The sequence below is a fragment of the Mycteria americana genome, chromosome 22 (assembly GCF_035582795.1).
Source record: "Mycteria americana isolate JAX WOST 10 ecotype Jacksonville Zoo and Gardens chromosome 22, USCA_MyAme_1.0, whole genome shotgun sequence".
NCBI lineage: Eukaryota > Metazoa > Chordata > Aves > Ciconiiformes > Ciconiidae > Mycteria > Mycteria americana.
This window is the reverse complement of record NC_134386.1, coordinates 7,473,108-7,488,473: the sequence shown is the minus strand read 5'-3', so window position 1 is coordinate 7,488,473 and position 15,366 is coordinate 7,473,108. Positions and strand designations below refer to the sequence as shown.

At 41.9% G+C, this 15,366-nt stretch overlaps 1 protein-coding gene across 1 annotated transcript; it reads left to right on the top strand.

Annotated features, from left to right (window-relative positions):
- The first annotated feature begins 276 nt into the window (after positions 1 to 276).
- Positions 277 to 14,701, top strand: LOC142419731 (olfactory receptor 10A7-like). Its single transcript, XM_075522992.1, has 7 exons — positions 277 to 495; positions 615 to 748; positions 821 to 891; positions 1,789 to 1,847; positions 3,139 to 3,288; positions 11,934 to 12,056; positions 13,742 to 14,701. Exons 1-7 carry the CDS (start codon positions 277 to 279, stop codon positions 14,699 to 14,701), a joined length of 1,716 nt encoding a protein of 571 aa, XP_075379107.1.
- The last annotated feature ends 665 nt before the right edge of the window (positions 14,702 to 15,366 follow it).

Below are 15,366 nucleotides of genomic sequence, written 5' to 3'. Positions count from 1 at the left end.
CAGCAAATGTTCCTTAAGACTAACACTTTAGCGCTCCTCCCTCTGGAGGACTATTACCAGAGGAAGAAAAATATATTCAGCCTTCTCTATTCAACGGTTTACGTACACGGTCAAAAAGAAAAATTCTCACATCTGACATGTTACAGGGTGGAGTAGTGGGGACCTAGATTTTGGGCAGATACATAGTCATTCATGGATTGTTGAAAGCTTTCAAATTTAATGAGTGGTTTTTTCATTACTGTATCAAATGGAGGCTTGTGGTGTCACCAGAGAGGGATGGCTCTTTCTCCACGTGCAAATCAACAACTGCAGAATACCTTCAGTGCCCTGGTAGCAGACAAGGATCTGGAAGCTCTGTCTGAAGAAGCATCACAGCCCACTGAGACTGAAACATGGAGCAGCATCAAGAGGAAGTGGCTACTGACAGAAACAGGAGACTCCCTCCTGTGGGGTATGGAGGTCAGTATTTGCTGGCCCATCATGCTCTCTATACAGGTTTGATGCTTACTGGGTGCTCAAATCTAGGTTGGTGCAGAGAGACTTCCAAGGTTTTTCCAGCCCTCTGGCTATTGCTCCCTGCTATTCATCATCATGGGAACCAATGACACTTCCAGGGAGACCATGAGCATATCAGGAGTGACTGCGTGGTTTTGGGGATGAGGGTCAATGGCATAGTGGTCAAGGTGCTGTTTGTTTCAGTCTTGCCACTGAAGAAAAAAGGCCTTGGAGGAGTGGATGGATCCTGTTGGTAAACACATTATTCTGCAGATGGTGTAATTGGTAAGGATTCAACTTTTATGACTATGGGACTCTCTTTTAGGTTTGAGAACATCTACAGAGAGATGGGATGTGTCAAAGGGAGGAGAGGCCAAATCCAGCAGCCTGACAGAGGTGAGGTTGCCACAGTTCCATGCCTTCAATCAATTCACTCACTGGCATCAATACATAGGAGCCTTTATGATCTGTGGTCTGACTCCAGGTGCTGGCACTTTGTCGTGGTTTAGCCCCAGTCGGCAATTAAGTACCACACAGCCGCTCATTCACCCTCCCTGCCCCAAGTGGGAGAGAATCAGAAGAGCAAAAGTAAGAAAACTCATGGGTTGAGATAAGAACAGTTTAATAATTGGAACAAAACAAACAAACAAACAAATAATAATAAATTGTGATGAGAAGGAAAACAACAAGAGAGCAAGAAAGGAAGAAAACCCAGGGGGAAAAAACAAAACAGTGATACAACCGCTCACCACCTGCCGACTGATGCCCAGCCAGTCCCCAAGCAGCAATCGCTACCCCCCGGCCAATTCCCCCCAGTTTATATACTGAGCATGATGTCATATGGTATGGAATAGCCCCTTGGTCAGTTTGGATCAACTATCCTGGCTGTGCCCCCTCCCAGATTCTCATGCGCCCAGCAGAGCATGGGAAGCTGAAAAGTCCTTGACTAGTGTAAACACCACTTAGCAACAGCCAAAACATCAGCGTGTTATCAATATTATTCTCATACTAAAATCCAAACCACAGCACTATACCAGCTACTAGGAAGAAAATTAACTCTATCCCAGCCAAAACCAGGACAGACTTAGACCTCCATACACACACATTCACACAGAATAGAGTCCCGCACCTGGGAAAATAGAAATGGAATTTAATAAGATAGGACAGACTGCACTAATCAGACATAGAACGTGTCCGCACCAGCATACTCACCAGCCACCTGTTTATATACGACTGATGCTTTTTATGCATCAGTTTTTTATATCTCTGTATTTCTCTACATTTGTTCCTCAGCAAATCACCTAGATCCCTCCCTTTTCCCCACCTTTGATTCCTCCCCTAAATATCCCATAGTAAGTCTTGTACAATCCCCAAATGTTCTTCCCTTGTTTCCATAATATGTTCCATATTCCTGGTCAGTACATGCACCTCCTCCTCATTTTCCCTTCAGTTTGAAAGGTGGTCCAGAGAGCTGCTTATGTTGATTCATCTTGCTAAGTATCCCGCTTGGAAAAAGTGACTGGCTGCTCTCCTGGGTCATCCCTGGGAGAAGCATGGACTTATGAATTCTTATGAGTACCCAGCCTGAGTTACCCTGCCTGCCATTGGGTCTCTGTGCTCCTCTGTGCTTGTGGAGATGAACCTTTGATGAGCTGATGGCTCTCCCATGATGGCCATGAGACTAGCAAGGTCAGGGTGTTATTCATGTTTTCCCATTTTTTATTGTCTCTCTGTGCTCTTTTCTGTGTGTGCAGGTGAGCTTTTAAATCACATAAACTAGCAGGATCCACAACACAAAGTGGGGAATAGTCACTTTCTCACCAGGCTGGACAATCTGGTGAGGAGAGTTTTACAAAAGGAATGATGCAGAAGGGAGAAGCAAGCTCACACTTACATAAATGAATGACTGAGCAAATGCAGAGGGTGCAGGGATATGTAGACAACAGAGACCTTGAAAACAACAAAACAGGGCAAAAAGTGGATCAGCTAAAATTGTATGTGCTCAGATGAGGGAGTAGCAAGAGGACAGCTTTCTTTTCCGGAGAAATGAGCATGACTGGATATCTGTCATCTGAAGTGCCTGTATGCAGCATGGGTAACAAATAGGAGGAATTGCAGTTCTGCATGTAGTGGCATGGATATGATCTCACTGCAATGACAGAGATGTGGTGGGGTAGCTCATATGACCAGCATACCACAATGATACAGGCTCTTTAGGAAGGACAGACAGGAAAGGTGAGGGAAAACTGCCTCTTTTGTGAGAGAATAGGAAGAACAGAATTTGCCCAGGGAAGTGGTTGAGTCACCATCCCTGGAGGTATTTAAAAGACATTTGGATGAGGTGCTTAGGGACATGGTTTAGTGGTGGTCTTGGTAGTGTTGTGTTTACGGTTGGACTTGATGATCTTAAAGGTCTTTTCCAACCTATATGATTCTGTGATTCTGTAATAGAGCTCTGCCTTGCAACAGACAGTAAACCAATTGAGAGTTGATGAGACCATTTTCAGACAACTGGAGGAAGTCTCATATTTGAGGACTCTGGTCCTCATGAGGGACCTCAATATATGCTGGAAGGGTGACACAGCAGCGCACAACTAATCCAGAAAGTTTCTGGAGTGCTCCAGTGATAATTCCCTAACACAGGTAATAGAGGAGCCATCAAGGGGAGGGCTTTTTCTGGACCTTGTACATACAAAAAAGGAAGAACTGGTCAGAGATCTGAAAGTCAGGGGCAGCCTTAGCAGCAAAGATCATGAGGTTGTGGAGTTCAGCATCCTGAGAGGAAAGAACAAAGTAAATAGTAGTATCACAACTCTGGACTTCAGGAGAGCAGATCTCCTCAGGATTCTGCTTGGAGGAAGCCCATGGGAGATGGACCTGGAGAGAAGATAGGTCCAAGACAGCTGGCTAATTTCAAGGCTTGTCTCCTACAAGCTTCGGAATGGTCAGTCCTCTTATGCAGAAAGTCAAGCTAAGGTAGAAGGACGCTTGCATGGATGAACAAGGAGCTCCTAGATGAACTCAAACATAAAAGGGAAGCATACAAGAGGTGGAAGGGACCAGGACCCAGATCAAAATACAAAAATACAGTACCAATAACTGCGCTATAGAAGAGCTCTCACCAACTTCTATATGTCTTGCACATTCACTGAAACAGGTCTGTCCCACATATTCCCACGTTTCATTTTGTCTAATCTAGACAAAAAACAGAAGAAGTGAAGCAGTATCCTGAAATTAATCGCTCTATATACTTGTTACTGTCACTGTTAAAATCTGTACTTGATTCTAATCCAAATAGATAGGATTCCTATGCCAAAGTTTGGCACCTTCACTATAGACATCTTCACCTGAATTCCTGAATTCACTTTTTAGAATGCAAGTCAAGGGATTGCACACAACTTATTATATGGTAGATGTCTAAAAAGAAATTAAATTATTTGCTTCACTTTAGTGAAATTTATCTCAGTAGAAAATAATTTCCTTCAATATCTTGGAACTTCTTAGTGAGATAGAACATCGGTGCTTTTACTTTGAAAGTTGGGTTATTGATTTATGAGTTTTTCAATGTGTAGTTCAAAGCCTGCATTCACACAGCCCTAGTGCCATTGGTTTGTAGATCTTTTGCTTCTCTCCCTTCCTGACATCTTCTTGATTCAGAACCATGACAAGGTTAACGTTTTGAAAGAGATTTTAAATAGAACTTAAATGTAGTGTTCACTTAGACTTCCTGCAGAATGCCACAAAATCCCACAGGACTGTGATTTCCATGAAATTGTTATTTTGTTGTTGGTGTGACTGGGATGTTTCATAATCAACTTTTTAGAGAAGTCATCAGACACTCTTTCTTCTCTGTAGATTTCTAGTACCAACAAGATTAGTTCTGTCCTAGCCAACAGGTCTGTCCATCGAGAAGGATTATATGTTTTATAACAGGATAAGGAATACACGAGAAGACACAGCACTGGGGAGGTAGCTGTCCCTTGAGTGGAAAACACTGTGGCAGGGATATGTTCAGAATGGGGTAATTATCCCAGGAAAGATAACAGTTTTCTACCAAGTAGACTGTGGCCTGAGGACATAAGTAACAACCTCTGGCTAGCTGATAGAATCATAGAATCATAGAATCGGTTAGGTTGGAAAAGACCTTTAAAATCATCGAGTCCCACTGTTAACCTAGCACTGCCAAGACCACCACGAAACCATGTCCCTAGGCACCATATCTACATATCTTTTAAGTGCCTCCAGGGATGGTGACTCAACCACTTCCTCGAGTGTCTCGTCCCACTCGGTGGGTTGCGAGATGCGTGAATCTTTTTGATTCCCTGGGGATTTGTGTACCGACAAAGGCCGATCTCTGCTCAGCAGAGCCGCAGGCCGGTAGAGTCACGACAATGACTCAGAGGAACAGTCAGACTAGCAACTTTATTAACTAGAAAACTACAAACTCAACGAACTAGCAAGCTCAGCAAACGAACAGAGGCAATTTGGCAATGGAGCTATTTTCCGGGCAACCCGTCACAATTCATCCAAAACTCATATGCCCAGATATATATCTAGTGGAAGAGTAGAGGAACAGAGAAGTGAGAAAAGGAAAAGAGAAGAGAGGAGGATAAAGAAAAGGAAAGGTATCACGACCCTTGGATCCCACGATGACGGTGACAGACGTGGCAATCCTCCGGTGATGGGCACACGCCGTTCCCTGGGGAAGGTGTCTCTTTATACTCTAATCCCTGCCTCAGGTCACACCCCTGGAGGATTTATGTTGCTCTGGTCCTCAAAGGGTTGCAGGCGCTGGGGGAGGGGGGGTGGTTTGCGAGGAGTTTCATTCCAAGTTTCGGGTGATTGTAGGCCCATTCCTTAGATAAAACTCTGTGTGACCTCTGGCCATAGATGGTAACTGCACATCCTCCAACGCACTCTTCTCATCCCGTGTTAGCTGACTTGCTGCACCTTATCTCGATACAATGTTTGAGACAGTACCTCCTTCAGTGTCTTACAAGACAATACCTCTTTTAGTCTCTCCTCCGAAAATCTCTCCCCATCCCATGCTAGCCGACTTGCCGTCGCCATGCAAATCGCACCTCATCTCTCCACAATGTTTGAGACATTAACTCTTTCAATCTCTCACACTCAGCAGCCTGTTCCAATGCTTGACAACCATTTCATTGAAGAAATTTTTCCTAATATCCAATCTAACCCTACCCAGATGCAACTTGAGGTCATTTCCTCTTGTCCTATCACTTGTTACTCAGAAGACACTGACACCCACCTCTCTACAACCTCCTTTCAGGTTGTTCTAGAGAGCGATAGGGTCTCCCCTCAGCCTCCTTTTCTCTAGGCTAAACAACCCCAGTTCCCTCAGCCGCTCCTCATAAGACTTGTGCTCTAGACCCTTCACCAGCTTCATTACTCTTCTTTGGACAGTCTCCAGCACCTCAATGTCTTTCTTGTACTGAGGGACCCAAAACTGAACACAGTATTCGAGATGCGGTCTCACCAGTGCTGAGAACAAAGGGACAATCAGTTCCCTAGTCCTGCTGGCCACACTATTTTTGATACAAGCCAGGCTGCCATTGGCTTTCTTGGCCACCTGGGCACACTGCTGGCTCATGTTCAGCCAGCTGTCAACCAGCACCCCCAGGTCCTTTTCTGCCAGGCAGCTTTCCAGCCACTCTTCCCCAAGCCTGTAGCGTTGCAGGGAGTTGTTGTGACCCAAGTGCAGGACCCAGCACTGAGCCTTGTTGAACCTCATACAATTGGCCTCGGCCCATCGATCCAGCCTATCCAGATCCCTCTGTAGAGCCTTCCTACCCTCAAGCAGATCAACATTCCCGCCCAACTTGGTGTCATCTGCAAACTTACTGAGGGTGCACTTGATCCCCTCATCGAGATCATTGATAAAGATATTAAACAGAACTGGCACCAATACTGAGCCCTGGGGAACACCACTTGTGACCGGCTGCCACCTGGATTTAACTCCATTCACAAGTCTTTGGGCCCGGCCATCCAACCAGGTTTTTTACCCAGCGAAGGGTACACCCATCCAAGCCATGAGCAACCAGTTTCTCCAGGAGAATGCTGTGCGAAACAGTGTCAAAGGCTTTCCTAAAGTCCAGGTAAACAATGTCCACAGCCTTTCCCTCATCCACTAAGTGGGTCACCTTGTCATAGAAGGAGACCAAGTTAGTCAAGCAGGACCTACCTTTCATAAATCCATTCTGACTGGGCCTGGGTTGTCCTGTACATGCCGTATTATGGCACTCAGGATCGTCTGCTCCATAACCTTCCCCAGCACTGAAGTCACTCTGACAGGCTTGTAGTTCCCAAGATCCTCCTTCCAGCCCTTTGTACATGGGTATCATGTTTACTAACTCCAGTCAACTGGGACCTTCCTAGTTAGCCAGGACTGCTGATAAAGGATTGAAAGTGGCTTAGTGAGCACTTCCACCAGCTCCCTCAGTACCCTTGGGTGGATCCCATCCAGCCTCATAGACTTGTGTGTGTCTAAGTGTAGCAGGTTGCTAACCATTTCCCCTTGGATTATGAGTGCTTCATTCTGCTCCCTGTCCCTGTCTTCCAGCTCAGGAGGCTGGGTACCCCGAGAACAAGTGGTCTTGCTATTAAAGTCTGAGTCAAAGAAGGCATTAAGTACCTCAGCTGTTTCCTCATCCTTTGTCACTATGTTTCCCACCGCATCCAATAAAGGACGGAGATTCTCCTTGACTTCCTTTTGTTGTGACTGTATTTATAGAAACGTTTTTTATTGTCTTTTACAGCAGTAGCCAGATTAAGTTCTAGTTGGGCTTTGGCTCTTCTTATTTTCTCCCTGCATATCCTAACAACATCCTTGTAGTTTCCTGCACCTTCTTCCAAAGGTCATAAACTCTCTTGTTTTTCCTGAGTTGCAGCGAAATGTCTCTGTTCAGCCAGGCTTGTCTTCTTCCCCATCAGCTCATCTTTTGGCACATGGGGATGTGATAGGTGGCAATAAAGTTGAAGTCAGTGCCTCTACTTGGGAAAAGGTGAATTTACTTCATATGGTGGAGGAGAGAGTGCGACAGTTCTCAGGTTCACGATTCATGGTAGCTAAAGAGAGCTTTTCAGAGGTGCAGTAGTCTTCTGAAATCTGGCATCAAGCCTATCACTTACGGTACCCAATCAGATGGCCAACCTCATTTGGCAGCCAGTAGTGTTAAATACAATGAAAGGCATCACTTGACTTGTTCACACATACACTAATTTAGTGTCATGTTAAATGCACTGGGGCGTCTTGCTAGTCCTCATGTTGTACATTCAGGAAGGCACAGGTCTTCTGTAGGTTTTGTCACATATCTGCCAACTCCATGTGATGTCTTAGATACTCCTGATATACCAAGTAGACACTTCTTTGTAGACACCCGAATAGAGGTATCACTAGCTCTCCAGGCTCCATTGGATGTTCAGGATAGCCTTTCAGTTCAGTTGCACACACATAGGCATCTAGTGTCATAAAACATGCTGTATAACGTCCTTTGTGGCCTTCAGCTTCCACTGCAAAACAATATGACAATAAGGGAATCTCCTTTGCTGTATCTGCCAGTCCCATGTGGATGGCTTGGATGACACTAGACTATTTTGTTTAGACAACTGAATTATGCCATAAATTAGTACTGGCTAAAAGAAGGGCTTAGACAGCTCATTATCTTGTAGACACCTACATTTGGGTCACTAAATGCAAGTCCCTTAATTTCCAACTGATTCCTGGCCCTGTTGTGAACACCTAAATTTAAGTGCCTTATGTTTAAATGCCTAGGCACAAATCCCTCTCCAGGGGTCAGGAACTAGCATGATTGAGAGAGTGATTATAACTCTCTTGCATGTTGAGATGATGGATTAGACCAATGTGTGCTATTCCTTGCACAGATATCTGAACTATAGTCTTGGCTCTTGTCTGATATTCGGAAAGAAAGCTGTCCTGTCTTCCATACAAAAGATGTGATTCAGTTGCTAAACATAGGTATTTATTATTATTTTGATATTCTGAGATGTCTGAGACATCTGCATGGAAGTGACAGATATGACATAGGACTTATGGAAGATACCGACAGCCTTTGTAAAGGTCCACGGGGACCTGGGGGTCTAGGATGCTTAGAATGTCATAGTTGTCTATGTTTGGACAGCTAAATCCTAGTCATGGTATTTTTAATCATACTAGTGGGAAAAGTGGAATAGAGGATATGGAGAACTTAAGATGACTGTGCTGGTTTTGGCTGGGATAGCGTTAATTTTCTTTATAGTAGCTAGTATGGGGCTATGTTTTGGATTTGTTCGGAAAACAGTGTTGATAACACACTGATGTTTTAGTTGATGCTGCACTAGTCAAGGACTTTTCAGCTTCCCATGCTCTGCCAGGTGCAAAAGAAGTTGAGAGGGGGCACAGCCAGGATAGTTGATCCAAACTGACAAAAGGACTATTCCATACTATATGATGTCACGCCCAGTATATAAAGCTGGGGAAGAAGAAGGAAGGGGGGGACATTTGGATTGATGGTGTTTGTCTTCCCAAGTAACCATTACGTGTGATGGAGCCCTGCTTTCCTGGAGATGGCTGAACACCTGCCTGCCAATGGGAAGTAGTGAATGAATTCAGATGACACCAAGTGTCATCTTGGTGCAGATGACACCAAGTTGTGCGGGAGTGTTGATCTGCTTGAGGGGAGGATGGTTCTGCAGAGGGACCTGGACAGGCTGGATCGATGGGCCGAGGTCAATTGTATGAGGTTTAACAAGGCCAAGTGCAAGGTCCTGAACGTGGGCCACAGCAACCCCATGCAACGCTACAGGCTTGGGGAAGAGCGGCTGGAAAGCTGCCTGGCAGAAAAGGACCTGGGGGTGTTGGTTGACAGCACCTGAATATGAGCCAGCAGCGTGCCCAGGTGGCCAAGAAAGCCAATGGCATCCTGGCTTGTATCAAAAACAGTGTGGCCAGCAGGACTAGGGAAGTGATCGTGCCCCTGTACTCGGCACTGGTGAGGACACACCTCGAATGCTGTGTTCAGTTTTGGGCCCCTCACTACAAGAGAGACATTGAGGTGCTGGAGTGTGGCCAAAGAAGGGCAACAAAGCTGGTGAAGGGTCTAGAGCACAAGTCTTATGAGGAGCGGTTGAGGGAACTGGGGTTGTTTTGTCTGGAGAAGCGGAGGCTGAGGGGAGACCTTATTGCTCTCTACAGCTACCTGAAAGGAGGTTGTAGAGAGGTGGGGGTTGGTCTCTTCTCCCAGGTGACAAGTGATAGGACAAGAGGAAATGGCCTCAAGTTGCACCAGGGGAGGTTTAGACTGGATATTAGGAAATTTTACTTCACTGAAAGGGTTATCAAGCATTGGAACAGGCTGCCCAGGGAAGTGGTTGAGTCGCCATCCCTGGAGGTATTTAAAAGACGTTTGGATGAGGTGCTTAGGGACATGGTGTAGTGGTGGTCTTGGTAGTGTTAGGCTTACGGTTGGGCTCGATGATCTTAAAGGTCTTTTCCAACCTATACGATTCTGTGATTCTGTAATTCCTTGTTTTGCTTTGCTAGTGTTTGTGGCTTTTGCTTTCCCTATTAAACTGTCTTTATCTCAACCCACGAGTTTTCTCACTTTTACTCCTCTGATTCTCTCCCCCATCCCACCGGGGGGGAGTGAGCAAGTGGCTTTGTGGTGCTTAGCTGCTGGCTGAGGTTAAACCACAACAATGACTAAAAGGAAACACTGGAAGAAAGAGGCTTTGGGAATTCTCTTGTTCCCATTAAAATCTAGCTTCAGTACAGCCATGGGTGCTGACATGGTATGACTATTTCCAGACTGAATTTACCTTGTATTTTAGGCACTGGGTTAGCCCTTAATAGAAAATTCATTTTTCTAAATGAAATTAACGAAAGAGCTTAATCTTCAAAATGCCTTCTATATTCAAGGGTCAAGGAGGTGTTGTAAATCCGCTCCACTGAAATCTCAGTGGATATGTTTAGTAAAATAAATATTGTTTTCATATTTTGCAGAATTCTGCCTTTAATCTGCTCATTAACTACACACCTTTAGCATCAGCATCAATGTTACTGGAAGGTGAGGAGGGGGAGGGGAGCTGAAGTTTCAGTGTAACTTTAAAGCCAAGTCATTAAAAAACGCAGTGCATGCTACTGGTATGAGGTAACAGTCTATTAAAATACTTTCAGGTCAAAAAATAACTAGTGCACTTCTCTTTCAGTGGTAATACATGACAGAACTGGAGGTAAGAGAAACAGGTTTGGTTACTTTGCAGACAGCTTTTATTATACCACGGAAATGAATTAACACAGTTTGTTGGTTTTTTTCCTGCTAGGATTTAGTTCTTCTAACATTGAATAGGATTCAGACCATTTAAGTCATCTAGGCTAACTTTATATATCAGCATATACAGACAGCATATAATCATCAACAGCCACTGATCCATCTCAAGAATCTTAGATACTCTACCTTAAGAAGAGAAAAATAAATCACCTTTTGAACAGGTATGTCTCTATTCTGTGATTGGCAAGGAAATCTGGATCCTTCTTTGCTAACTGTAAAGATTTCATAATGTTTCATCTAATTCTAAGATAGTTGTTTCAATCCCCTCCATAATTAATGGAGACAAGTAAGTATTTTCACAAGACAGGTGACTTGTCCTAGATTTGCTGTTAAGATCAGAGCTTATGATGGAGTTTTTAGAAGTGCAGGTTCTTTCCACTGCCTATAGAAAGATCATGGATGAATTGCCTAGATTTAAAAGACTGCAATTTGAATAGCAATACTAGCTTAGGGAATTTTCACCTGTAGGAATAAGATTCTCTTTGTCAGATGATGATGTGCAATTTGTCTGTCATGAAACAATGCAGATTTAATTACATAATCATTCTAGATTGTTACTGAGTTTATGTAGATGTTGCCAAGCTTGCAAAAAACGGATTGTGTCATTCAGGAATAGACTAAACCTGTTAATTGAATCAGCTGAATACAAGTGCTCATTTTATTTTCCTTAAAAATAAGCCTGAGAGGCATTTGAATTAGTAATATATGTATTACATATACATACACAAATATACATTATATATATATATATATATAAAAATATATATATAAAAATTGCATGCCCTAAAGCTTTATCATATTCTTCCACCGTTGGCAACTGATGTCTCCATATTCCAACTGTTCAGATGTAGTAGAGTATCAGAAAGATGCTGAGAAAGGAGAAATCACTAATTTAGCCTTGAAAAGGACATCAATAAATAATTTATGAAAAGAAATTGTTACAGGACCTCAGTTCATACACTGAGATATTGTGACAAATCTGGAGTACTTTCAGTTCACCATTTGTTTCATCTGAGCATAATGTGATTGACTTATTGTCCAATACATGAGATTTCTGTGATGTAAAATTACTAACAACCTATTTCTTTACAGATACTAAAATTTGTCTGGACTCCAGTTCTGTACATCATCCCTTCTGAGTTCTCTAGTATTGCCAGGAAGGATATTGAGGTTTGCAAGTTCACCTTTCAAAACCGAAGACATTCTGGATGGATGGTAGGCATGTTTCTTACCCGACTTTCAATACTTAGTGTGGAACAGAGCTTATCTATAGACCTCTCCTGTGTGGTCAGTCCAGCCTCCTTTGTAGGAGGACGCTACAGATTTTTTAGTGTGCGATTCATCGTATTTAAAGATAAAAGCACAAAAGAAATTGGGTACATCACCCCTTGGTGGTTAAAGTAGCCTATGATGTTTAGCTCTCAGGTAGACCTCTACACTGCAGACATCTTAATTCAGTTATGTGAATCCACTTCTTGACCCCCATCCCCCAGATTTGGCTGTATGATTGAAGTCAGTATCGATTTTGACAATAATTTCAAAGATGTTGGATTTACATCATTAGTGGCAATCTAGGCACTTCCTCAGTTAAGTTCAGGGTACAGAGCTATGTTCTCTTTGTTTTCTTCTTCTTCTTCCAGCTCACAACAAGCAAAGAAGAAAAGGTTCTGGTGGCACAAATCTCTATGTTATTAGACTGCAGTTTCTGCCTGATATCATATCTTAATATTTTTTCTTCTGTGCCTTCCAACAAAAAAAATCACAGCCATCCAAGACCTTCTTTCACTTCTATAATTCTCAAAGATAATAATATTTCCTATGCTTCATATTCAAATTTTTTTCATATTTTCTAGCTTAATACATTCTTACTAATCTTCCAGTAATTATTCTTTTATGATTAAATCCCATTTGTTTCCTAATAATGGTATGTAATTTTGAGAGCAGCTCTGTGATATTTACTGAGATCTATCTCGACAGATCTTCAGTTCATGTGAAAGAGGCCAAAACCTTTATCCATACTTCAAGGAAAAAGATCAAAATATGGAACACCCCCCCACCCCCCGAAACCTTTAACTTAGATATAATTCTGCTTCCATTAGTTTTAGTACTCCTGAAAGTAAGTCTCTTTTCAAAGAGGAAAAAAGAAAAAAAGGTATTTGGAAAATTATTACAGAAGAAGGAGAAATTGTAGTAAAACTTTTAAAATCCTTTTTCATTGGTAGTGGCAGAAGATAGACATATTTATTTGCTCTGCTCTGCTCTGTTCTTTTCTCTCTTTTTTTTTTATGCTTTGTGTTTTCTCATACTTAACGTCTGATTTTTATTGCAGTTGTCATTTCATTGTCTATTTTTTTGCACATGTTTTTATCAAAATGCATCCTTTTTCTTTTACTGTTAAATGAGAATTCCTATTCTGCTTTTGACTGTATCTTTTTATCTGGAAAGTTATTAATTTCATGTTTTCTTTTCTTGCAATTTGGAGGATGCTCACAAACTTTTGAGATTTACTTTTGAAACTAATTAGGGGTAATATTTTTCTCCATCTGTTGATTTCAGTGAAACACTTCAGGAATTCAGATTTATATAAAAATTGAAGACATCTATCTACCACTTTTTTAATTTCTCTGATATCTCAAGAGTTAAGTATCTGAACTTAGATGCACTAAACTCAGACCTTCAATCCACAGGTAATAGGTAGTTTTCTTTTCAGCTGTCCCTAACCTCTACATCAGAGGCAGAATTCATCTCTCATAGGTTTAGCCTTCTGAAATTGCTGTACTTTATGGAGCTTAAAGTATTAGGTACAGTACTGAAGCAGACAATGTGAAAAATTCTATTAAGTTTATGACTTTGTTTCTTGGAGTGATCACAATTTGGTTCCTACCTTCTGTCCTTTGAAGTCTTTCCAGATGAACCATACAGAAAAAGTTGGTAGAAGCAACTGCACCACAGTAACCATGTTCATTCTCCTGGGCCTCTTCAGACATACTGAGCTGCAGATCTTGTTTTTCTTCATGTTTCTCCTGATTTACACTATTACTATCATCGGGAACAGCATTATCATCATTGTCACAGTTTACCCATCCTTTTATACACCCATGTACTTTTTTCTCAGGGTCCTCTCCTTCCTGGATATTTGTACTACTTCAGTCATTGTACCCAAGATGTTAGTGAATTTTCATTCACAGGACAAGAGCATTTCCTACATAGGCTGTGCTGCCCAGCTGTATTTCCTGATTTTTCTAGCAGCTGCTGAGTGCTATCTTCTTGTTGCCATGGCTTATGACCATTACATGGCCATTTGCAACCCCCTGAGATACACAATTATGATGAACAGAAGGGTTTGTTTTTCCCTGGTCCTGCTGTCTTTCCTCACTGGTAACGTTGTGTCAGTGATGCAAACTGCTTGGGTATTCACATCGCCATTTTGTGGGTCTAACAAGATTGACTATTTCTTCTGCAATCTCTCACCACTTATTACACTTCTGTGCACTGAAATAACTCTGTATGAAATTCAGGCCATGACAACCACAGTGTTGGTCATTTTCACCCCATTTTCTCTCATCCTTCTGTCCTACATCTTCATCATCTCCAGGATTTTGACCATGCCCTCTGCAAAGGGAAGATACAAGACCTTCTGCACCTGTTCTTCCCATTTCCTAGTGGTGATGCTGTATTATGGGAGTGGCAGCCTGATTTACCTAAGACCCAAGTTCAGCTATCCACAAGATACTAAAAAAGTGCTGGCTTTAGTGTACACAACCGTAACTCCAATGTTAAAACCAATTATTTACAGCTTGAGAAATAAGAATGTGAAAAGGATTTTAAGAACAATGCTGAGGAAGGTGAGGAAAATGTAAAATTCTTACTGAAAACAGAGAGAGTGGGATTCACGGGATAAATTATCAAATACAGATATCAGATATCAAATGTAGACATATACAATGTTTCTGTAAATTCTTTATAACCATTCTTTTCAGCAAAGAAAAAAACCCAGATGTTCCAAGGAAAATATCACTCCTGTTTCAGAAGTGTTTCTTAGGATGATATAAATCACATCCTAGAATTTTTTACTTACTTCCATTTAGCAGAAAAAGAGTCTAGAAGAAGACTTATCTTACCTAACTTTATTATTGTCATTCAGCTCCAGACAGAGACATCTAAAAGTAAATGTCTACATGTGAGGTAGTTGTCTTTGCTTTTATTATAGTAAATCAAGAGATAATCAAGTATATAGAAAAATAATACAGTGTTCACCCTGGAACATAGAAAGTTCTTTGAATCATTATAAATTATATCTTTAGAATAAGTCATATGACAAGATAGATAACAATCCAGATAGAGAACCTAAACTGAGATATAAGAAATTAGCGTATATCTATCAGTTTTCATATCTTAAATAAACTTCTGTATCCTATTTGTATTTTCATAATCACTTACTAGTGGTATCGTTTCTGCTGCTTTTCCAATATTTTTATTTGTTTTGAATTTTTCCAAGAGAAAAATAAGAGAAAGGAGTATAAAT